At 34.6% G+C, this 25,813-nt stretch overlaps 1 protein-coding gene across 1 annotated transcript in view; it reads left to right on the top strand.

Annotated features, from left to right (window-relative positions):
- The window catches only part of DCUN1D1 (defective in cullin neddylation 1 domain containing 1), a 28,852-nt gene extending 14,024 nt beyond the window's left edge, over positions 1 to 14,828 (top strand). Inside the window, exons 3-7 of the mRNA XM_061193369.1 lie at positions 7 to 175; positions 2,388 to 2,518; positions 12,154 to 12,236; positions 12,482 to 12,578; positions 13,925 to 14,828. Of these exons, the coding sequence (XP_061049352.1) occupies positions 7 to 175; positions 2,388 to 2,518; positions 12,154 to 12,236; positions 12,482 to 12,578; positions 13,925 to 14,004 (560 nt within the window). The 3' untranslated portion in view covers positions 14,005 to 14,828. The remainder of the gene's footprint in view (positions 1 to 6; positions 176 to 2,387; positions 2,519 to 12,153; positions 12,237 to 12,481; positions 12,579 to 13,924) is intronic.
- The last annotated feature ends 10,985 nt before the right edge of the window (positions 14,829 to 25,813 follow it).

Consider the following 25,813-nt stretch of genomic DNA (forward strand, 5'->3'; position numbering starts at 1 on the left):
TTGAAGATCCTCAAGATGAAAATAAAATTGGAATAGATGGTATACAGCAGTTCTGTGATGACCTGGCACTGGATCCAGCCAGCATTAGTGTGTTGATCATCGCGTGGAAGTTCAGAGCAGCAACACAGTGCGAGTTCTCCAAACAGGAGTTCATGGACGGCATGACAGAATTAGGGTGAGTGTATAATTACCATAGGAAATGAGGTACATTACTGTGAGAATTACTGTGGAACTGACATTCGTGCCCCCAAACATTGCTATAAATAGAAATGGGCTAATATGCTAGTTCCTTCCCATGTCAAGTTATTTGTGTAGTTAGTACAACCTACTCTATTTGCATTATGCTTTTATCATTTGTTTCTAAGGGAGATTGACTAATGTTAAAATTACTATGCTTTAATATTTTACATGGGTAAGTGAAATGAGCAAGTTTTAAGTTATTTCCTAATGTGAGGCTGTGAACTCTGAATTTATAAACAAACTCCTAGAATTTAAAATCTTGGAAGTTACTAATCACTTTGTGTTCTGCATAGACCTGGACAACTGATTAGCTAAATGTCTTGGTATAAATAGATTGAAAAGTCACAGGTAGCAGTTTTACCTGTGGCCTTTAGTTGTCTGTATTTGATGAAGCTCCAAAAGTATTCAATTTGTGGATCGGTAACAGGCTGCCCTTTCTGTTTTTAGTGGGTGCTTTTGAATGATAATAGCTAAACACTTTTTGAACGTTTATTTTCTTTCAGGAACTATGCTAAATAAGTACTTCACCTACCACTTCAGAACAACTTTGTGAGAGAAGTGGTGTTTATATCCGCATTTTAGAGATGAGGAAATGGAGGTACAGAGAAACTAGAGAGGTAGTATTAAAGCCAGGATTTGGGCTCAGGCATTCTGATTCTTGGGCCTGAGGGACATTGTAATCAGTCAGGGTCCAGGCAAGACACACAAACCATACCAGTAATTTGAGCAGGGTAAATTTAAAAAATTGTTTTATTGTGTAAATGGGGTAAAAGAAAACTCTAAGCATAACAAAGGTGGCAGTTGCAAGAAGCTGCCATCACTCCTGGAACGGAGGGAAGGAAACAAGGAAGGAGCCTAGACACTTAAGAGGATCCCCGCAAGGCTGAGATTCCGACCCCAGAAAACAGTGCGTAGCTGCTGTAGGAGCACGCTGCTTGCCTTGCCTGCTTCTCTGGTGGAGAAGAAGCTCACTAGGGGCCACTTGCTGCAGAGCCTTGCAAGTTGCCTCCATTGGTGAACGCTGCAGGGACCTCCCAACACGCTGAAACCCTTGCTCTGTGCAGAAAGACTGGGATAAGAAAAGTTCCTTCGTCCTCTTCCAGCCTTTCATCGCCCTCTCTTGGTAGAACCTAATAGTGAGCCAGCTGGCAAGAAAAATGAAGTTTCACAATTTGTAGTCCACTGCAGATAGTCACAAAGTAGGGCAAAGAAGGGTGAGTTTAAAGCCGAAAGACAATAAATTAATAACTGGCCTAGCCACTATGTTCTACAGCCAAAGCCAGCCTTATCCTGAACTTGCTGAAATGTTCTATGCTAGGACAGGTTTCATTAGAACTCTCTTTTTTTTTTTTTTTTTTCCATTTAAAAGTGAGTTCATGTAAAATGTAATGAACTTCCAAATCAAAATTTTAATTTACAAACTAATAATCTGGGAGGTGTTATAAAGAGCATCGAAGGAGCATAAAAGCAAAAATGATTTGAAGGAAAAAAAATGGAATGCTTGGTTTGTGGAATCTATAACAGATCGAAGATTTCTACCTTATGGCTGTTATGTGGAAAGTAGGACTTGGTACTTGGACCCTTTCAGCTCCTTGGAAATTGAATGCTTTGCACATATAGAGAAAGTTTAATATTGATTTGAGGTAACTTCAGTTGGAGATGGTTGAAGATGATGTTTATTATGATACTTTGTATATATCAAGAAGTTTTCAAGAGGAATGCTTGTTTCCTCACCTAGTCAAGACACTATGCTTTCAATTTGTTTGGAAGCTAGACATGTGATTTGTTACCATGTAAGGAATATCTACTACAGTTTGAATTGATGATTGTAAAGCTGATTACTATACATTCTCATCTGTTCACTACAGCTGACTTCTACAATTTGGGTGTGTTGACAGTCCAGTGAATTACATAATTAAAAGTAATAGCCCATTTCTTTTAAAAATAGTAGTTATTTCTAACATTTAATCACCCTAGATCTTTTCTTCCTCCATCTAACCCCATACTTGTTTATGTAATGTAAAAAGATGAAAATTTAATGGAGTTTTTAAGAAGAAGTTCTATGAAATATAAACTGTTGTAGGAATAAATGTTCTTAATATATAGTGAAAAAGTTTATCTTTTATAAACTTAATTTTACAATATAGATGTGACAGCATAGAAAAACTAAAGGCCCAGATACCCAAGATGGAACAAGAATTGAAAGAACCAGGACGATTTAAGGATTTTTACCAGTTTACTTTTAATTTTGCAAAGAATCCAGGACAAAAAGGATTAGGTAAGAATTTTTAAAAATTATATTTGGTGTTTCAACTATATTCAAATACATTGACAGTATCACGTTTGTAATAGAAAGTTCTATGTTTTGAGCATAAAGTCATTATCAGTTACTGAAAAATACTGAGAAACAGTGAACTTCTAGTTAATCAGAAAATAACCTGCCTATTCAATAACAGGGTTACCCTGGATACTATATGTGAACCACTGATTTTTTTTTTTTTTAAGAACTATAATACAGAAAATAGTTGTTAAAATTCCACTGACATAGGTATGTATGTTTGATCGTTTATTTTTCAGAAGATATTATAGGATCTTAGGATCATAAGTTTTTCACTATGTATCTGTTGAAATAGCATTGTAAGATTTCTGAGTCACAGAATGCCAGATAAATATTCTTTTTTGGTGTGAATTATTTGGAAACTATAAGAAAGAATAAAAAAATGATTGTCATTCATAATCTTATCCAGAAATAGCCACTGTTAACAGTTTAGATCAGTCAGTTTATACTGTAGAAACAACCACACATTTGCTTTGGGGATGGCTAAGGGAAGTAGAGGTAAAAGCTACAGTGTAATTTGCAGATTATTCAGAAAAAGTAGACAGTAGCACATAATGCAAAATAATAAATATGAGTGTGAGTGTTTTAGATAAAAGGAGAAATGAGTAAAAGCAGGAATGGTTGGGAAATGCTTCCTGGGCAAGAAGTGATGAGAACTAAAGGATTTGATATTTGGGCAAGGGATGATGAAAAATGTTCCAGGGAGAGGATAGTTATGAATGAAGGTCTAAGACTTCAGAAATAAGCTTGGCTTCTTTGTGGAAGAGAGAAAATGATTTGATTTTAGTGGGAATGTTTGTTTGGAGCTTAAATTGGTGAGATAAGGCTTCTTTTAAAAACAGGACAGAAAGGCTTAAATTGGAATTTATGGGCAATGCGGATGCACTGAAGATGATGGTGGCAGTAACAGCCATTTAGTGTGAGCTTTTGGTGTGCCTGGCAGTGTGCTAAATACTTTACATACACTGCCTCATTTAGTGTTTAACAACTTTATGAGTTATTCATTCTTTCATTCAGTAATTCACCAGCTGCCATGTGCCAGTCATAGAGTGCTAGACATTTTTTATCCTTATTTGGCAGATGAGGAAACTGAGGCACAGCAAGTTAAATAACTTACCCAATGATGGAAGTGAGTTTTTGATTTTGAAGATACAGTAGTTGGAGAGGCTAATAGGGGCCTCTTGTACGAATCATTCTTTATATTTTAGATTAGAGAGAAAAAAAGCTTTGAGAAAAGGATTATGTGAATAGGAATTAGACTGCGGAAGTGACTGAAAGCTAGTAGAAGGGATGAATATACAACATTTGTATTTGAGAATTGGCCTAAAGAGTGACTAAATGTGACTGAATTAAGATTTACAAAATACCTATTAAGCAAAATTCGAAATAATGAAGTCTTCTTTCCAATTAATTTAGGTTGCATCTTATTCTGTTTGTTTTGCAGGCAAAATAAGCTGGGATACCTAGTGTTAGTTTCTCTGTCTTGTATCTGTGGCCACAAGTTAACTGGGCTATTTTTTCTAGTCTCCTCTTGTATTCCCACAAATAAAAACCAATTAACGTCTTCGAACTTACATGTATATACTAAAAGAATTATTTCTTTGTGTTTAGAAATGTAGCACAATGTTTTGATACCATTAGAGAAAATGTTTTGAATCTCAAGTGTTGATTTAAAGGGGCTGAACCTATTCCTTAGTTATAACCCTACCCCTTACTAGAGCACAAAATAAATGATGTTTTTGGGTGACTATGTAGTCTTGATATTGAATCTTAGTTTTTATTATATTTGGTGAAGATAAAGTAAAATTAACATTTTTATAGCTGTTCGATATATCAATATGATGATAAATTGGAATTTTAGATTATAGGAAAAGCTGAGAAAAATATTGTGCTGAAGAATTCGATTTTAAAATTATGTTTTATTCTATTATGTAGTAAGTATTGAGCTTAAGAAAAATGTAACATTGTTTAATGGGTATAGAGTTTCTGTTTTGTAAGATGAAGAGTTCTGGAGATTCATTGTACAACACCGTGAATGTAACTAACACTACTGAACTGTACACTGAAAAATGGTTAAGATGATAAATTTTATGTGTATTTAACCACAATTTAGAAGTTGTTTTAAAAAAAGCTCCGAACCATAGAATATACAGCACAGAGTGAGCCCTGATGTAAAATACTGGACTTTAGTTAATAATATTGGCTCATCAGTTATAAAAAATATACCACACTAAAACAGTATCTTAAAAATAGTGGAAATGGGGGGAAGGTAGGGTAAGGTATATGGGAACTCTGTACTTTCTGCTCAGTTTTTCCATAAACCTAAAACTAAAAAAGTCTTAATTTAAAAAAAAAGAAAAAAATGTAATAAAAGACAAATCATAATTTCTCTTTTTGTTTTGCATTGGTATTGGGTGTCAGGAAATGTAATGACTTGCTTAGTTGAAGAACTTAATTAAAAAGAAAACAGTTTTCTTGACAGCCTTTCTAAGGGTTCACGGGGCTCTTAAATTATAATATTTGGCAGAAAGGAATTAGGAGATCGTAGGAGAGGAGGTGAGGCCCAAACAAATTGGCAAAGAGTGACAGTGACAGCACTGCGGTTTATTTATAAATAGCTGTGCTAATTCTAATGAGAGCTGGTGTTTTCCATATTTTCTCATATTCTATAACCTTATTTCTTGTGACACCAGGATAGGGTACTTCCTTTGTCACCATCTGCTTCAGTCACCTGCCATTTCTGATGGTCTTCTGAATCTTAAATTTGAAAGGGATTTCATAAGTCCTGTGTTAAATCTAACCTGTGCAAAGTAGCACCTGTACCTGATGCTCATTTAGCTTTTATGTTTGAATATACAGGGCGGGGATTGAACACTCATTGTTTTAGAAAGTTGTCCATTCTTATCACAGAATACTCTTCCTTGCTATCACAAAGTTTTTCCTTATTAAGCTAACATCTTTGTCTTTATAACTTTTACCTTTGTTCTTATTTGACCTTTGCTGCAGCACAAAGGAAGTCTAACCATTTTTTTTCTCATTTATCCCTTCTCCTTTTTTTCAGGTCAGCATTCCAAATTTTAACTGGTCTTCATTTGAGAAGACCTTTGTTATTCCGTTGCTGTCACCCCTAGATAACATTTCCAGTTTCTCAGTTTCTCTCAAAATAGAGTTCTTAAAGCTGAACATAATACTCCAGAAGGAGGCTATTTAATGTAGAATACTATGGGTCTGTTGTTTTTTGCGAGACTGTTCATTCTATTAATTTGTTCAAAAATTACATTTGTTTTTTACAGCCATGGTAGTTTTAGGACCATCCTGAACTTTCTTAAAGTCTGTAGGTTATTTTCTTATGAACTGTTGTGGTTCAGCTAGAATATTATACCTGTGCAGTTGATTTAAACATTTTTAACATTACTTGTTAAACATTTATTTAATATTCAGAAATAATTTTATAGAGTGTTTTTAATGTGTATTTTCATTTACGTAATCCCATTTGCTTCTCATAACAACCCTTGGAGCTAAGTAAAAAACCTCTTTGTCATAAAGGTGAGGAAACTCATGGTCAGAGAGGCTGACTTATTAAGGTCACATAACTTTAGAGTTGGTAGAATTGGGACTCAACCTCAGATCTTCTGATTCCACATTTTATATTCTTTTTATTATATTATGTTGTGCTAACTATAGATATCTCTAGGTAAATTAAGACTTTGTGAATAGGATTTTAAATCCCCATTCATCCTCCCTAGTGAGTTGGCAACATTTTGTTCCCCTTAGGGATGGTGTTTGGATCCAGTCTCAATTCATTTCCATATTCATCTGTCACTCAGTTGATCATCTTTTATGAAACAGCACATTGCCCTTGTTGATTCAGTTTGAAAGAATGACACTGGGATTACCTCTGTTTGCATTTTTAATTTTATTATAAGGGCTTAAGGATTCATTCTTCAAGTATCTCAATTTTAGGTAATACTTTTTTTTTTTTTAATTTTATTTATTTATTTATGGCTGTGTTGGGTCTTCGTTTTCTGTGCGAGGGCTTTCTCTAGTTGCGGCAAGTGGGGGCCACTCTTCATCGCGGTGCGCGGGCCTCTCACTATCGCGGCCTCTCTTGTTGCGGAGCACAGTCTCCAGACGCGCAGGCTCAGTAATTGTGGCTCACGGGCCTAGTTGCTCCACGGCATGTGGGATCTTCCCAGATCAGGGCTCGAACCCGTGTCCCCTGCATTGGCAGGCAGATTCTCAACCACTGCACCACCAGGGAAGCCCCAGGTAATACTATTATTAGGACTTGCTTGTGTCTTTTTCTCTGTGTTATCCTTCTGTTTATTCTAACTGCTGTTGTTGGTTCTTGTTACATTATTATTGACTTTGTTCTCTTTCCAATACTGCTTCAGAATCTATAATAATAATTTTTAAAATTATTAAAAATAAACAATAGTAATAGTAAGGACACGTTATTTACCAGGCACTGTTCCAATGTTTTAGGTGTATTCACTCGTTTAATTATTACAACAACCCTGTGAGGGTAGGTACTGTTATCTTTTTTTAAACTGAATTACCGAGAGGTGAACTTAGTTGTCCGAGGCTACTTAATTAGTGGTGGAGTTGAGATTTAAGAGGCTAAACTACTATATTAAACCACTTCTCTCTAGCTGGGCTATTCCTTTGTCACTCAGACATTTCTAACTAAAGGGCAGCCTGCCTGCCTGCCTTCCTTCCTTCCTTCCTTCCTTCCTCCCTCCCTCCCTCCCTCCCTTCCTCCCTCCCTCCCTCCCTCCCTCCCTCCCTTCCCTCCCTCCCCTCCCTCCCTCCCTCCCTCCCTCCCTCCCTTCCTCCTTCCTCCCTCCCTCCCTCCCTCCCTCCCTCCCTTCCTTTCCATTTTTTTGTGTGTGTGTGTGGCCGTACCGTGCGGCTTATGGGATTTTAGTTCCCTGACCCGGGATTGAACCTGGGGCCCTGGCAGTGAGAGTGCTGAATCCTAACCACTGGACCACCAGGGAATTCCCTAAAGGGCAGTTTTTCATATGCTTGTGGCAATTGACATTTTATCCCTGTACAACTTAATCTTATGTGTTTCAGCTCCTAATAATAACTTATTAATCTTTTTGAATATTCCTGTTTCATCCAAAAACATTTATTGGCTGGTTACTCTGAGAGCATGGAGTTAGGAACATCTTAAGTCTGTCTGGGTGAGTTTGCAAAGTCTTCACAAAGATTATAATTTTTGAGCCTTGAAGAATGAATATATGTTTTCAAAGCCAAAAGAAAAAGAAGCCATCTCTAATGTGGAGAGATTAGCAAGTTCAGTTGCTTAGAGGTGAGAGACATAGCACCTTTGAGAAACTGCAAGTAAGTTCATTTGACTAGAAATGTAGATTTTTATCTGAAGGCAGTAGGAAATACTGCAGATTTTTAAAAAGTTAATAGACTATTTTTTGAACTGCTTTAGATTTACAGCAAAATTGAACAGAAGGTACAGAGATTTCCCAACTACTCCCTTCCCCCACACATGCATAGCTTCTCCCATTATCAAATCCCCACCAGAATGGTACATTTGTTACAGTTGTACCTACATTGACACATCATTATCATCCAAAGTTCAACTTCACAGTAGGGTTCACTCTTTTTTTCTTTTTTTAATTTTATTGAAATATAGTTGATGTACAATGTTGTGTTTCTGGTGTATAGCAAAGTAATTCAGTTATATATATATGGGATACATATAAGATTTTTTCCATTATAGGTTATTACAAGATATTGAGTATAGTTCCCTGTGCTATACAGTAGGTCCTTGTTGGTTCTCTACTCCATATATAGTAGTGTGTATATCTTAGTCCCATACTCCTAATTTATCCCTCCCCTAGGGTTCACTGTTAATGTTGTACATTCTATGAGTTTGGACAAATGTATAATGACATGTATCCACCATAATAGCTTCATACAGAGAAGTTTCACTCTCCCTAATAAACCTCTGTGCTCTGCCTGTTCATCCTTTCCTCCCTCCTTACCCCTGGCAACCACTGATCTTTTTACTCTCTCCATAGCTTTGCCTTTTCCAGAATGTCATATAGTTGGAATCATGCAGTATGTAGCCTTTGCAGATTGACTTCTTTCACTTAATAATATTATGCATTTGTTTTCCTCCATATCTTTTCATGGCTTGATAGCTCATTTCATTTTGGCACTGAATAATTTTCCTTCATCTGGATGTACCACAGTTTATATATCTGTCTACCTACTAAAGGACATCTTGGTTGCTTCCAAGTTTTGGCAGTTATGACTTCTGTAAACATCCATGAGCAGGTTTTTGTGTGGATATAAGTTTTCAGTTCATTTGGGAAAATACCCAGGAGTGTGATTGCTGGATTGTATGGTAAGCATATGTTTAGTTTTGTAAGAAACTGCCAAACTGTTCCAAAGTGGCTGTACTATTTTGCATTCCCACCAGCAGTGAATGAGAGCTCCTGTTGCTCCACATCCTCGCCAGCATTTGGTGTTGTCAGTGTTTTGGATTTTGGCCATTCCAAAAGGTGTGTAGTGGTATCTCATTGTTGTTTTAATCATTGAAGAATTTTAACATGGAAGTGAAACCAAATTTATATGCCTGAAAGGTCCATCTGAAAGCAGTGTGGTCCTTTAAAAGGTGTGGAGGCAGAACTAGAGGAAGAGAAATTGGTTATGAAGCTGTTGCAGTGATTTAGCTAGACATGAAGAGGACCCTAGCATAGGCCCTAGCAAGGGATGGAGAAGAGAGAGAGATTTAAAAGGTACTTAGAAGCCGAAATGAGAAAGCTTTGATTGAAAGTGTGATGAGGAAGTTAGTCTTAACCCCCATTTGAGGATATTGGGAAATGTGGGGGGGTATTTTTGGTTTTGTTATAACGACTGAGGGTTTCTACTGGGATTAGGGGTCTGCTAAATGACCTGCAGTGCATAGGACTTCATTTCCTTACAATGAAAAATTGTGTTTCATTGAGAAACACTGTAGGGTGATGACATTCATTGAGAGAAAAGAAAATGGTAGGTCTATAGAGGTAAGATGAGTTCAGTTTGAGCCCTGTTGAATTTGAGTTGTTTGTGGATATCCAGTTGAAGGTGTCCTTAGGCAATTAGATGTAAGAATCTAGAATATAGAGAGAGCAATTTCAGATTTAGGACTTGTTAGAGATGGTTTGAGTGTATAACTTGAAAAAAGGTAAAGGTTTGAAAAATCTACTGAGAGAAGTAGAGGTGGTTATTGCTGACGTACAGTGTTATAGAACATCAACATTTAATGGACGAATGGAGGAAGAGGAGCAGTAAAAGAAAATAAGGCCAGAGAGGACAGAGGAAAATCAATAGAGTGATACCATTAAGGCTGAAAGAAGCGACAGTTCCATCCAGAAGGTGTACTCAATTTTGTCAAATACGGCAGAGAGCCAAGTAAACTAAGGACTTAAAGGTTTATTTGGCAACCAGTAGGGCTTGGTGACCCTTCAGAGATTATTTTCAGTGGGGTGAGTGACGGAGGTGTACACTAGTTTATAGAATTAAAATGTGTGGTAGGTGAGGAAATTGGACAATGAATGTAGATTACAAAGCATTCTTTTAACTACCTGAACTTTCAAACATCATATATGTACACTCCTATTCTTGTAAGATTCTTAGGTTAGTATATCAGCTGAGAAATGGGCATTTATAGGTGTCTCATGGTTTACAGTTATTTGAATATTTCATTGTTTCTCATCCTTATTTTCTAAAAATTAATTGAAAAGGGAAAAAAATGCTAACACTAGTAATAAGCTTAGTTCTCATAAATTTAATGCATTTGAAGTGAAGAAGGATATCATTAAGCATGCTAATAACAGCAAATCCTACTATACATGCTAATAACAGCGATCTTACTGCACTTAAGCTAGACAATTATATGTTTGGTTGGTAAAGAAAATAATAAAATAAAAGAACCTGGAAGGAATATTTGGTATAGAGCTTTAAAGACTGCAAAGATTAAAAAGGAATTGTGATTAGGGATTGTTGTCATATTTCTAGTTCTCTTAAAACATGGGGATCTGAACTTGACTTTCAGACATGTTTCCATGAGCACATTAAAAATAAAAGAAGACTCCATGTACTCTCTCAAGATGATCTGTGAAGGGAAGGAGAAAGAGGGTAGCTTGTAAGGGAATGGAGAGATACAAGAAAGATTTATTAAAGATAGGTGATAACTTGAGCATGTTCCTTTGTGGAGGGGAAAGCTGGAAGACAGGGCAAAGTTGAAGATACAGGGAGAGAAGAAAACTAATCAGTAGACCAGATTCCTTGAAAAGGCAGGATGGCATATTGGATCCATAATAATGCTGTTAAGGGCTTAACCTTGGATGGGAGAAGAGGCACCTTTTCCATTGAGTTTGAAGGAAGACATAATGATGCATTTGAAAGTAAGTACATTGCACATGGAACCACAGGAAACTTGTTCATTCAGCAGTTTCTGAATGCCTACTGTGTGTTTCAGTCTGCTAGTTTGTGGATATGTAGTCCCTATCCTTGAAGAGGTTAGGGTCTAGTGAAGATGGGGGATTTTTTGCCTTATGTCCTATATGTTTTTTTTCAGGTAGGATGTGAGCCTTTTTGGAGTCTTTCCTAGTCTTCCATGATTCCTCAGATTATCCAGAGTAGTTTGGAGATATATCTAAAAGGACTTTTAAGTTACTTGGGGTGTAATTTTTCCTGACCTGGAAATGTAAATTTACTCGTAAAAGCTTGACCTAACTACTTTAGTTCCTTGAAAGAGATCATAGTTCTTTCTCTCTGTTGTTACGACAGATACAGTTTTTTGCCGTGTGGTAATATTGCTTCTTTATCCTTATCGACTCCAAAACCAATTAAATAGTCATTTATATCCTCTTCATCACACTTTTAAAAGGACAAATCTTAGTTTATTATTAATTTTAAATTTTTAATATTCTTAATGGTCTCCTTGAGGATCAGTCAGCCAACAGCTTGGAGTGTAAGATTGGTTAGGATTGTGGGTAGTAATTCTTTGCGTTACAGCTTATAGGTGTACCTCAGTGATTTACAGCTGGGGGCAGTTTTGCCTCCCAGGGGACCTTCGTCAATATGTGGAGATACGTTTGGTTGTCACCACTGGGGATGGGGCAGAACTGCTACTGGCATCTAGTGGATAGAGGCCAGGGATGCTGCTAATGCTGTAATGCATAGGACAGCTTCCCACAACAAAAAATTATCTGCCCCAAAATGTCAAAAGTGCTGAGGTCAAGAAACACTGGTGTACATTAATATTTGAATACTTATGAGCTAGTCAAACATGCTTACCTACGTCATCTCATTTAAACTTCAGAAACCCCTTATGAGGTAAGTGATATCCTTCTTGCCCTGAAGGCACCATTCATTTGTGATGGAAGCAGGATACAAAGCTTGGACTTAACTCTATAGGAAATTTTTATTATGTAAGTATTCAGGACACAAGCCTTTTTTTTTTTTTTTTTAAAGGCTATCTTTTGTCTTACCTGGTGTTTTTTTTTCAGGGACAAATATTCCTGACATTTGAAGTATATAATTTATTTTTAATATTACAGATCTAGAAATGGCCATTGCCTACTGGAATTTAGTGCTTAATGGAAGATTTAAATTCTTAGACTTATGGAATAAATTTTTGTTGGTAAGTTCATATTTTCTGCAGTTTGGTGTTTTCTCTAAACTTTTGCTTTGTTTGAAGATAAATTAACATTTTAAAGCATAACTAACTCATTTCAGAGCATGTAATGGACATAGAATGAAAAATTTGATTTCCAGAATTTTATTACATAGGTCGTTTTGCATTCTTGTATTTGGCATCATCTGGACTGTTTTTTTGAAACTCTTTTTAGTGATTTGGATGCTTCTTTTTTTTTTTTTTTTTAATAGGAACATCATAAACGATCAATACCAAAAGATACTTGGAATCTTCTTTTAGACTTCAGTACAATGATTGCAGATGACATGTCTAATTATGATGAAGAAGGTAATGAACATTTTGCTCTACCAGTTTTTTGAAAAATTTGTCTTCTTTTATCACACACTCTTGAACTTCTTGTCTACTTCTGTTTTTCTTAGAGTTAGATTTCCCTCTTCTGAGCTTTTATTTGTGCTCTTTTGAATGTATGAAATACCTTCATCCTCTTTACCAATCTGCGTTGTTTCCTTAAATACCAACTCTGTGTATTCATGTCTTCCAGAAAGGCATGAGTACTTTTCATCCATGTTTTAGATTTTCAGTTTACTTTAGGAACCTATTCTTTTCTTAATGTACTTTTATAGTACTTGTATGTGTATTTTTTGTTGTTGTCTGTTTGTTTTGTCTGTGAACTTGATTGTAAACTCCTTAAGTTTAGTGACCTTGTCCAGATGGAAACGGACTTTAGTTTCCTACTGTAGTACTCTTGGCATTCAGTAAATATTCACTGATTGAATGCTTTTCTGCTGTGTCTTCATGTATGTATAAGGATGATTCTACCATCCACTATCAGGACATGTGCTTTTGTTTTTCTGGAACTGGCAGTGATTTACATTCGTTTCTTCTCGCATACTTACCTAGTTCCCCTTGAGAATTAGCAGGATTTTTTTTTTTTTGATATTGTTGAATGGACAGAGGTATTCTTTGAAAAATCTCTAGTAACCTTGGTCTCCTTAAAAGTGTCCTGGAACTACTTAATGTAACCAAAGATAATGTTATTTCCTTATCTTTGTTTTCATTGTCATGTATTGTCTTCTTTAAGAAGTGAGAAATGACTGATAATTGATAATTGTGCTTTCTATTAGACCTTACACAAAAGTGAAGAACTTCCTGATTTGGAGGTTGGCATAGAGGCATGTATAGAGGCATGCATATATGTAATTTAAAATCCTTTAGTAATTTATTATCATGAAATAGGTTAGAGTTTGATCCTTGCTGTTAATTTCGTTTGTAAGATTGCCACAAAGTGCAAAAAAAGATTAACTCCAACCTACTGTGCTTTCAGCAGCCCTGGCAGCATGTCATCATATCAAGGTCAGATTTGACCAAATTACTTCAGTGGCCTGACTTCAGTGGCCTTCAGAAAACCATAATATTATTAATTACCAGAAGGGTTATTTATCATTCAAGGAATTATCAAGTGTTGGAATAATAGAGAAGAAAGAAAGGAATACTCTAGGTAGAAACACTAAAGAGCTAGAAATTTGGAAGTCCTATCAGTGGGAATACTTATAATGACAAACTTTAACAATTATGGGGAAGATATTTTAAAAAAATAAAGGATTCTATTAAAATGTTAGCCTTATTTCTGCTTTTCTTTCTTTCCTTTCTCCCATCCCCCCCCCCCCCCACAGGAGCATGGCCTGTTCTTATTGATGACTTTGTGGAATTTGCACGCCCTCAAATTGCTGGGACAAAAAGTACAACAGTGTAGCACTAAAGGAACCTTCTAGAATGTACATAGTCTGTACAATAAATACAATGGAAAATTGCACAGTCAATTTCTGCTGGCTGGACTGAACTGAAGATCAATCCTCGCAATTCAGACTGAGGGTTGAGACAAAACTTTAAGGATACATCTTGGACCATATCGTATTTCATTCTTCTAATGGTGGTTTGGGCTTGTCTTCTAGTCTGGGCCACTCTAAACATTTATTATTCCAACATTGTGGATTTCATCTTATATCTGTGGACCATCCTAGTTTATTCTCCCATAAGTCTTAGAAGCTTTATGGTGATTATTTTGAAGTTTCCATTCTTGCATAAAGCACAATGCTGTCTTCATCAGAAAACAGTTTGGCATAAGAATTAAACATGTGAACATCACAATTTATAAAAACTTCTTAAATATATGCTTTGGGCTAGTTGCAAAGACTATGCTGATAGCACTTCCAGTGAGAGTGATATATTTAAGTGTACCAGATCTGGAATGGTGTTTTGGTATGGGGGGTTTTTTTTTTTTTTCCTGGCAAATCACATGTATTGTTAACGTGAGTAGAGTATCTGTTGAAAAAAAAGTCAAAATAACCAACGTGAAAAATTTTTAGGATAACTTGGTGTGCCTACCCAAAATTTTACTGTGTTTTAGACCCTCGATTTCAGAAGGTTCCACAGAACTAGTCTGCACTTATCTTACCCATGTTTATATATAATTGTCTTACAGGGGGTTTTATTTAGAAAAACATCTGCATAATGTTAGAGTCTACTCCTGTCTACATTATGCACTCCATAATTGGATTTCATTATGATTTTGAAACGCTTATATGCCTGTCGAGTAAGTTAAACTATTTAATTTGTTTTGAATGTTTTAGATTGCTACATAATACAATATTCTAAATTTAGGCATGAGGGTTTATTTTTGTTTTTTGGGTTTTTTTTGGTCAGCGCACTATGGAACACAAATGAAATTCTCTTAATTTATAAGAAGATAGTAAGAATTAAATTTTGAAAATGGTTGTAATGAGCCATAAAGTTCAATTCTTATAGGTACTGCTCTTTCAGACAAATAGTCCATTTTTGATGACTTCTTATTTTGTTGAAATTGCTTTAACTGCTAATCACTGTGGTTGCCAAATATTTCAGGAGCAAAGATTTTCAAGCAGGCATGCACTTGATGCAAAGTACCAATCTGGCTTCTATTTTCATAAATTATTTAATTTCTACTGTTCTTTGTTTCACTCAGATTAGCTCAGTTTTCACATCAAAGCAGAACTCTGTCTTGTAAGTTTTTTTTTTTTTTTCTTCATTACAAGACCCATGAACTGCTTTCATGCTGAAAATGCTCATTTCTTTGTTCACTTCTTGACCTGTGAAGAAGGGTTTATTGCTTTCTTAAACATTTCTATAAGGCAAGTTAAAAAATGTAAAATTCCAGATATTGGATGACTGGTTTTTAGCAGGAGTAGATTTTGCTTGGTGTATCCAGGCAGTCTAAGTTCTAATGTTGAAATTATCAAAGGTATGTACTTCAGAATAGCAGTACATTATAAGGTATATGCGGAAATGATTTTAAGAAACAATGATATATTAAAACTTTTTATTTACATGATTTTGAAATTGACTAGAAAGCTTTCCCCATAGATATTAATATTCTAATCATAACTTTAATTCAAGAATATGATTCTATCTAAAGAAAATTTTGAAAATTTCTATTCAGGTTACTGGAATTGGTTATTAAAAAAAGAAAAGAAAAAAGAAGAATCCTGCTGCTTTCAGTATTTCCTGATTTCATATTTGTAAATATTAAGAGGAACTTCAATTATGAAAAATTTTAAAAAGATATATATATATAAATGTACTATTTTGTTTCCTGTCTTGAAGATTTTGAGTTATGGTATTGTTTTTGAATTGATTAATTAATTCCGGTATGCTGTGTTTTGAAATGAGATCCGATTAGCTTTTTTTCCCCAATATAAATTGTTTTTCATAAAAGTCTGATATTGATTCGTGGCCTAGTGCCTTGGGTTTTACAGACTTTTCCTTTTAAATGCAAGACCTTTTCAACAAAATAGTGTTTGTCATCAGTTTGGTACTAAACATTTATAATTACTATGTAATTATAAACAAAAAAATACATAAAGCTTTGAATATAATCATGTAGCATAAAAGTTAAGGTTGTTAACTCTATGATGGCATCTTAGAATTAAACAATACTATTACTAGGGCTGAAAAGAGAAGACTGATTTAATGTGGTGTGGTTATTCTGAGGATACATGTCTGGTTACAGGGAATATTTTGTACTAAAAAATGCTTACACATAATGGCTGTGTGAGTGTGTGTGAAAGAGAGATTGACAGGTTGAAAGAGACACACATGCTCACACACACACACACACACACACACACACAACTTGAATTGCTTTAATTCATTAGTGTTTCAATCTTCATTCTGGTAAACTCCCCATGCTGATTCTTTGTTTTAAACTGAACCACAGGTACAGTTTCCTTTTTGCCAAATGTCAAAACAGGTACACATTTTACAATGTAATGCTTTTTAAATAGTAAAGTGTATAAAATTAGAAGTGCCCACATATAAAAATACTTGAGATCAAGATTATCTTTAGTGACTATCATCTGCATATCTCTGTAAGTTCAATTGTGTTTCTTACATCCCTGTCATATTACCAACAGAGGCAATAAAAGCTTCAGTGAAATTGCCATGACTAAATCTTTTCACATATTATTTCAGTGTAATACTTTTAAAGACTAAAATGTACCGGAAAACTTTTCCAGAAAGGATAATTATTTATGGAAAGAGCATTATAATGGCAAGTTTTGGGGAGAAAAGACATGCCAAGTCTTGTTTACTACATTTAAAATGTTTACAACTATACTGGGCTGCTTTATTTAATTAACAGTACTGTAGTTGTGTAATACGGCTTTGTAAGTATGTGTTCTTCATTAGACTTTTAAAAAGTTTTAATGAGAGAAAGAAAACTTAATAAAATAACATGGGAAATCTTTTATATAATATGCTTACTGGGGAATTCTTATGTAAGCAAGGTATACTATTTTTTTTCCTCAGAAAGATTTAAGTGAATGAAGTGTTCATCTATTTTTTATTTGACGATAATCAAGAGGTTTGAGTAGTTGTAGCCAGTTTAATGTGCACTTTGCTTAGATTTTTAAAAACATGTTACGATGAAGACTACGTATTGTAAACCTTCTGTAACTTTTACGTATGAATGACAGAAGAAAGTTAAACCTAATGAAAGAATTTTGGAATAAAAAAAGGAAAGTGGTGCTGGGGAAATTTATTATAGTTCACGAAGTATGCCTTTGTAAACCTGAATCAACTTTTAGCAAGAATTAATTTATGGAGTTCTAAATGTTAAATTGTGTATATTTAATAGAAAATACTTACTTGACACCTCAGCAGTTTTCTTTAAATGTTACTTTATACTTTTAACAATATGATTTATATTGCATACATAGATGTTTTGATAAGATTTTATCAAATTTGATAATGTAATGATAAAATGTTTTTAAAATGTGAACTATTTAACATATAACTTAATATCTGAGGACGCAATACCTGAATTGTGATTTCTACATAATGTGATAATTAGGGTTCAAATTATGGCTCATCATTTAATTGATTATAAACGAGTATATTTCTGAACTCTTTACTTGCCTCCATTTTTACAATCATATAGCAATAATTTCTATTTTTATTTTATAGAAATGTGGTGAAGTTATATATCATGATACCTTTACCTTTGATTTCTGAAGGGGAAGGGGTTTATATTTTGTAGTTGATAAATTTGAAAATTCCTAATAGTACAAATCCCCTTTTCCAGGTTTACCCTTACTATTTGTCCCTATTTTGGTTGAATATTTGCTTGATTTGTACCTGATTCTGGAGGCAGATAGCCCTGTTTTTTTTTTTTCTTAATTCATAATACAGTTACATAAATGGTTTTACCAGAGCATTCTTGCCATCTATTTTCTTTACTGCCTGTTGGGTAATTGGCATTTCTTGCTGACAAACTCATTTATTTGACACTTTTCCACTAGGCTCAGTGTTTTGTGTTAATGTGGCTTTTGACTTCTCTTTCATTGGTCTTTTTTTAATCTGTCATAATACGGAAATTATGATAAAATGTGCACAGCCTTTGTAGTAGATGGAATTCCTAAAAAGTAATGTCTTTATTTATGGAGTTTTAAAGACAAATTATTTGGGGAATCATTTTATAATTATTCCATTTTAAAAATTGAGTTCCTAAAAAGTATATTTGTAATCAAGTATATCCAAGTTTTTCTTACAAGTATTGCTTATGTATTTTCAGCTTACCTTTTTTGTATTTGTGCTGTGTAGAAGTCAGTGTAGTTTGTAACTTAAAGCATTTGTTTTCAAGCCATACCTTGAGGCTGCTATATTTATGAGGTTGGATGCTTTCTATTTTATCTCTTGTAGGTTATTGGCGTTTCATATGAGATTTGGTTTGGGGAAAAAATGTTTGGTTAAAAAAATGTTTGTTTTAATGACTGGTTTAAAGGGAACATTACCTCTTTGGCAGATTTTTCAGTGGAATGGGAAGAGATGGAGTCAGAATCCATCAAATAAGTTTAAAACAAACAATAATTTTTAACCAAAATAGTGAAAACAAAGCTTGATTTGAAACTTCATTGTTTCAAAGTTTGGAAACTTACCAGACGGCAGCATGTGAGTGGCTTAATGAACAAAGCAAAGAAAAAAAGGATAATATTCATTTTATATTTAGAATATATATGTATTTAGGTAGATGTTTAATATAACTACTTAAAATTTTATTTCAGGTTATGAAATATTTTAAGAAAACATTGGCTCTAACGGAAAACTTGGGCGGTGCCAAATGAGATTTTTACGGAAAGGAACACTGTAGGGCATAAGTTTAGGGGAAAACAAAATGGCTAAGGGGAAATGCTAAGGAAAGCTCTAGACAGTGATTTTTGTCACATAGTTACATGACACACAGCTTAAAGAGCAGTATTTGATCAGTAAGGTTTAGAGAGGTGTGTACTTGGAATCCTTTGAAAATAGCCAGTTTAGTTTTCAATATTCTTAATCCTGAGAGTATGTTAGAATTAAATATATTGAAATTATATGAAATGAAAGCCAGAGCTTTAAAATAGTCATTCCTAAGACTTTATTGTGATGGTACTCAACAACTTTATTGAGCTATAATTTACACACCGTAAAATCCACCCATTGTAAGTGTATAATTCAGTGGTTTTAGTAAATTCATGGAGTTGCAAAACCATCATCACAATCCAGTTTTAGAAAATTTCCATCAGCCCATAAAAGTTCCCCTCATGGTCCTTTGCAGTTAGTTCCTGTTCCTACCCCAAGCCCTAGGCAGCCACACTAATCTGTTTCTATAAATTTTCCCTGTCTAGAAATTACATGCGAATAGAACCATACAGTTTGAAGTCTTTTGTATCTGGCTTCTTTCCCTTGGCATAATGTTTTTGAGGTTCATCCATGTTATAGCATATACCTGTACTTTAGTTCTTTTAGTTGCTATATAGTATTCCATTGTATGGATATACTACATTTTGTTTATTCATTCACCAGTCGGACATTTGGATTGTTTACATTTTTGGTCATGAATAGTAATGCTGTGAACATTCCCCATATTTGTCATTGTGTGGACATATATTTTAATTTCTTTTAGGTAGATTCCTAGGAGTGTAATTGTCGGGTTGTTTGAAAATTTTGTTTGACTTTCTAAACTGCCGAACTGTTTTCCAAAGTGGCTGTACCATTTAAAAATATTCCTATCACAATGCATAAGGGTTGCAGCTTCTCTAAATCCTTGTGAGTGTTTATTATTATTACTATTATTATTGTCATTCTGGTGGATATGTATCTTAAATGTGCAAGTTATATATATCTAGCTATCCTAATTCACGTGTCTGTAGGATGTGCAATTTGGCTAAGTATTGGGTTGGCCAAAAAGTTCGATTGGGTTGGCCAAAAAGTTCGTTTGGGTTTCCCATACGATGTAATGGAAAATCCCCAATGAACGTTTTGGCCAACCCAACATAAGGGGGCCTGAGGGATTGCTGTAAAATTACTTGCAATGTACATATACTTACTTGAAGGCAGTATTTTCTGTAACCAGTGAGGGTAGTTACACCCTTCCAGTGGGAGTTCCAGTCCCTTAGTGAACTCTGGTGAGGTGAACTGTGTAGGTAAAGAGTGATGCTGATGGCTGTTGCTTTGTGCTATTGTGTGTATGGTGATTGATATAACTACCCAGTTAGCCTGTGACTGGTGGTAATACTTAAAACGTTGTATATATAATTGTACAGATATGTCAGTCTCATTATTAATTTTCTCAGAGCTCTTTTGCTTTGAGAAATTGATTTCTTAAGTTTGTAAAACTTTAGTTGATACTGTTTAGTTGCTGCCAGCCACCTGTGCTCTTAATACATAGTGGACATTGGCGTAGTGTTTATTTTATTTTTAATGCTAAATTTCAGAATATACAAAATAGTATGATGAACTTACTTCAACATAATCAGTTCATGGCTGATCTTGATTTATCTATATGCCACCCATCTTCCCAACCCTGATTTATTTTGAAGCAAATCCCAGGTAGCAAATAGTTTCATTTGTAAATATGTCAGTTATGTATGTCTGAAAGATAAAGCTCTTAAAGATAACCACAATACTGTTATCACACTTAAATGTTAACAATTTATTAGTAATTATTCAGTTAGCATTTAAAATTGTCTCATAATTAATTTTCCAGTTTAAGTCAGGTTTCAAATAAGGTCCATATGTTGCATATATCTCTGAATTTCTTTTAACTTATGGATCCCCATACCTGCCTCTCCTCAGCTCGGAATTCATTTGTTTGAAAATGCAGTGGTTGCTTTAAATTGTTAAACTTCTATGCAATTATATTTAAGGTGATATTTGGTGTACTTTATCAAAAAATACTGTTAACTTGAAAATATTTTGGAAGTTAATGAAGTGTGGTCTAGAAAGCCACAATAATTGTATCAACAGACATTCCCTTAACTTTAAAATATAACGGGACTTGTATCCAGAATATATAAAGAACTCTTACAACTTAAGAATAGAAAGACAACACAATTTATAAATGAGCAAAGTATTTGAATAGACCTTTCTCCAAAACGTATATACAAATGGCTAATGAGCACATGAAAAAATGCTCAACCTCATTAGTCATTAGGGAAATGCAAATCAAAACCACAGTGAGTTATCACTTCACACCCTCAAGGATTACTTTAATAAAAATGGACAAGTGTTGAAGAGCATGTAGATGAATAGGAACCCTTGTACATTGGTGGGAATGTAACATGGTGCAGCAGCTGTGGAACACGGTTTGGCTGTTCCTCAAAAAGTTAAACATAGAGTTAACATATGACTCAGCAATTCCACTCCTACAAATAGACTTGAAAACATTCACATTTCAGCCCCTGGTAACCACTATCTTACTTTGTGTGTCTATGAATTTGATTATTTTAGGTACTGCATATAAATGAAATCACACAGTATTTATCTTTTTTGTGATTTGCTTGTTTCATTTAGCATAATGTCCTCAAGCTTCACCCTTGTTGCAGAATGTGACAGGAATTCATTCCTTTTAAAGGCTGAATAATATTCCATTGTAAGTATATATCACATTTTATTTTGCTTATCCATTTATCTGTCAGTGGACATTTGGCTATTGTGAACAGTGCTGCTGTGAAGATACGTGTGCAAGTATCTCTTTGAGATCCTTTCAGTTCTTTAGGTTACATACCCAGAAGTGCTATTGCTGGATCCTATGGCAGTTCTAGTTTAAATCTTTTGTGGAACTTCTATACTGTTTTCCACAGCAGTCGCACCATTTTACAATCCTACCAACAGTGCACAAGGGTTCCAATTTTTCCACATCTTCATCATTACTTATTTCCTCCCTCCCTCCCTCCTTTCCTTCCTTTTTTTTTTTTTTTTTTTAATACTAGCCATCCTAATGGATATGAGGTAGTATCTCATTGTGGTTTTGAATTGCATTTCTGTGGTTAGTGATATTGAGCATCTTTTCACATGCTTGTTGGTCATTTGTATATCATCTTTGGAAAAATGACTATTCAAGTCTTTTGCCCATTTTTGAATTGGGTTATTTGATTTTTTTGGTGTTGAGTTGTAGGAGTTCTTTTGATATTCTAGATACTAAGCATTTGGCCTTATTAAGTCCATTGTGTCTGTATTGATTTTCTGTCTGGATGATTTCTGTCTGGATGATTGATGAAAATGGGATATTGAAGTCCCCTACTATTATTATATTGCTGTCTATTTCTCTCTTTAGATTTCTTCTTTTATTTTGCTTTATATTAAAATAAGGGTTTGTGTGTATGTGTATGGAATCTTGGATTTTCAACATGAAAGATAATATCTGCAAACATAATTTTTCTTCTTTCCAATTTCAATGATTTTTAATTATTTTTCTTTCCTAATTGCTCTGACTAGGACTTCAAAAACCGTGTAGAATAGAAGTGGCAAGAGTGGGCATCCTTGTTCCTGATCTTAGAGGAAACGCTTTGCATCTTTTACCATTGAAGTAAAATGTTAGCAGTGGGATTTTCATATATGGTCTTTATTATGCTGAGGTAGTTTCCTTCTATTCCTGGTTTGTTGATTTTTTCTTGGGGGGGGGTGTCAGGAAAGGGTGTTGAGTCTTATCAAATGCTTTTCTGCATCAATTAGTATGATCATGTGGTTTTTGTCCTTCACTCTGTTAATGTGGTATATTAGAATGATTGATTTTCATGTGTTGAACCGTCCTTGCATTCCAGGAATAACTCCCGCTTTGTCATGTTGTATAATTCCTACTGGAACTCTCCACAGGATGTAATCACTAAATGTTACACCTCTTCTCTTTAAGTCTCTTTATTATTGTTGGGTGTCTGTTGCAGCAGTATGGCTGTATCTAACCACTACATGCACTGAATGTGAAAGTTTTCTAAGGGAAACGAGAAAAATTATTGAATTGGATCCTCAGATACTTTTTATTTCCAGGCTCATTAACAAATCTGTAACTTGCTCAGAGACATGAGGAAAAGAAAGTTTAGCTCACTGGTTCACAAACTTTAGTGTATCTAAGTTTTTTAGTTTACTTATTTTTAAGGTAACCACCTTAGTCCTACTTCTGGAGATTCTGAATTGGTTCAGCAGGGCCAGAGCTCCAAAAGAAAAGGAGCCACCCATGTGATCTAGATCTAGCAGAGAACAGTAGTTCAAAGTCCCTGAGTCATGAATGAACTTGGCAATTTGAGGAATGGAAGGTAAGGCAGTGAGGTGGCAGCACAGTGGCTGAGGACCAGAGTGCCATGAGATGGGAAGAGAGGCAGGCAGGAGGCACATCACATATGATTTTGTGAACTAACACAAGGAGTCTGAATTCCTAAGTGCAATGAGACACCTTTGGAGATTTTAAAACAGGGAAGAAAAAATTTTTGAGTTTTGCTTTTAAAAGATGACTGGCTGCTGTGTGGAGAATGGTTTCCAAGGAGTTAGGAGGTTGCTGTCTAGACTAGAGGTGATGCTCCTTTGAACTAGTGTGACAGTGATGGAAGAGAGGTTGGCAGACTAGGGATATATTTTAAAGGTGGCATCAAATAATTTAATGATGGGTTGTATGTTGGGGGGACGGAAGGAAATATGTCTAGTTGGAACAATTGTGTGGATGATGGTGTCATTTATTATAATGGGAGACAATTAGATTAGAAATGAGGGGGGGAATCAAGTATTCTGTTGTTAGACATGAATGTTTCTTATTCTCTCAAACAAGTAAAAATAAGTAATGCCCCAAAGTATAGCCAGATAGTTTTAGTGCCTCCAATCTGGGTGCTATGAGCATTTTTGGCTAGGACAATTCTGCATTGGATCTCAGAGCTGTACATTTTACCTCAGGAAATGAAAAACTGCCCCCCCTCCATGTGATGATCTAAATTGCACACATATTTTTAAATGCCAGGTAGGGTAGTTCTACTACAGGTTGTACCTCTGGTGTACCTTTGCTAGTGCAGGGGGTCTTTACATCCTTACATGTGTCTTTTCTCAGGCAATGGACACTAAAAAATACAACTTATACCTTAAATTCTGTAAATTTTTTATATTAAAGGTCTTTTAAAAGATTTTGCATTATGAACTGGCACCTTAGTCCAGTCTACTTTGTCCAGGCCAATTCATTCTATTATTCTCATTCTTAATTATCCTTCTTATGCTACCAATGTGAATCCACAATTAATTTTACATTTCTACTAACAAGAAATTTAAAATATTGGAAAATGTACCATATAAAAATCACAATCTAGTGACACTTGTTAGTCTTTGAAAAAGTACAGACCTGGAAAGAATGAAGCATGTTGGAAATGGTAAGATTAGATAAATATAAAATGCTTTAAAAACTTTAATTTCTTTAAAATAATTCTGTTTAAAGCAAAAAGTGTTTAGTTGGGTTTATAAGATGTAAAAGTAAAATACATGACAATAGTACAAAGGATTGGATGAGGAATAAATGGAATTTTAGTGTTTAGTATATTATAAATGAAGTGGTATAATAAATACAGACTGGTTCAATGTAAGGATGATGTATTATAAATCATAGGAGTTACCACTGAAAACAGGTATAAGCAAAAAGCTAAAATAGGAGATTGAATGCTAAAAAAATAATCCAAACGAAGGCAGAAAAGGAATAAGAAAGGCACAGGAAGAGATGGAATAGAGAAGAAAGAGCAAGATGGAAAGTTTAAGTTCAAATATATCAATAATTATATTGAACATCAATGGGCTTAAACATTCCAATTAAAAGAGGCTGTTGGAACAGATAAAAAGCAAGACCCAAGTAGAGGCTTTATACAAGAGTCATGCTTTAAATATAAAGACACAGATGAGCTAGAAGTAAAAGGATAGAAAAAGATGTACCATATAAACAAGCATAAGAAAAGTAGTGTGGCTGTGTTAATATAAGGTATAAAAGGACATTTCACATTGATAAAAGGATCAATTTCATCAAAATGTAATCCTAAATGTGTATGCACCTAATGTACCTTCAAAATGTATGAAGCAAAAAATGACAGAAATGGGCAAATCCACAATTACTGTTGGAGATTTTACTACTCATTCAGTAATTGATAGACTTGATCAAAAGCCACACACACACACACGTACACACACACACATGTATGAATATAGATTTGAAAATCACAACTAATTGATGTTTATAGAACATATTCAGCAACTGTAGAATACTAATTCTATAGCTGTTACATGCTACACATTCTATAGTACACTTGGTGGAATTTCGACTGGGATTACATTGAATGTGTAGATCAATTTAGGAAGAACTGAAATCTTGAAAATATTGAGTCTTCCTATCCATGAACATGGAATAACTCTCCATTTATTTAGATCTTTGATTTCATTCATTAGATCCTCATATAGATTGTATGCGTATTTTGTTAGATTTACACCTAATTTTTTTTTGAGGTCCTAATGTAAATGGTATTGTGTTTTTCATTTCAAGTCTCACTTGCTCATTGCTGGTAAATAAAAAAGTGGTTGACTTTTGTATGTTAACCTTCAACCTGCAAACTTGCTATAATCAATTATTAGTTCCAGGAGTTGTATTTTTTTTTTTTTTTTTTGTCAATTCTTTTGGATTTTCTTCATAGATGATCATGTCATCTGTGAACAAAGACAGTTGTATTTTTTTCTTGTCTTGTTGCATTAGCTGGAACTTC

The sequence above is a fragment of the Eubalaena glacialis genome, chromosome 6, assembly GCF_028564815.1.
Source record: "Eubalaena glacialis isolate mEubGla1 chromosome 6, mEubGla1.1.hap2.+ XY, whole genome shotgun sequence".
NCBI lineage: Eukaryota > Metazoa > Chordata > Mammalia > Artiodactyla > Balaenidae > Eubalaena > Eubalaena glacialis.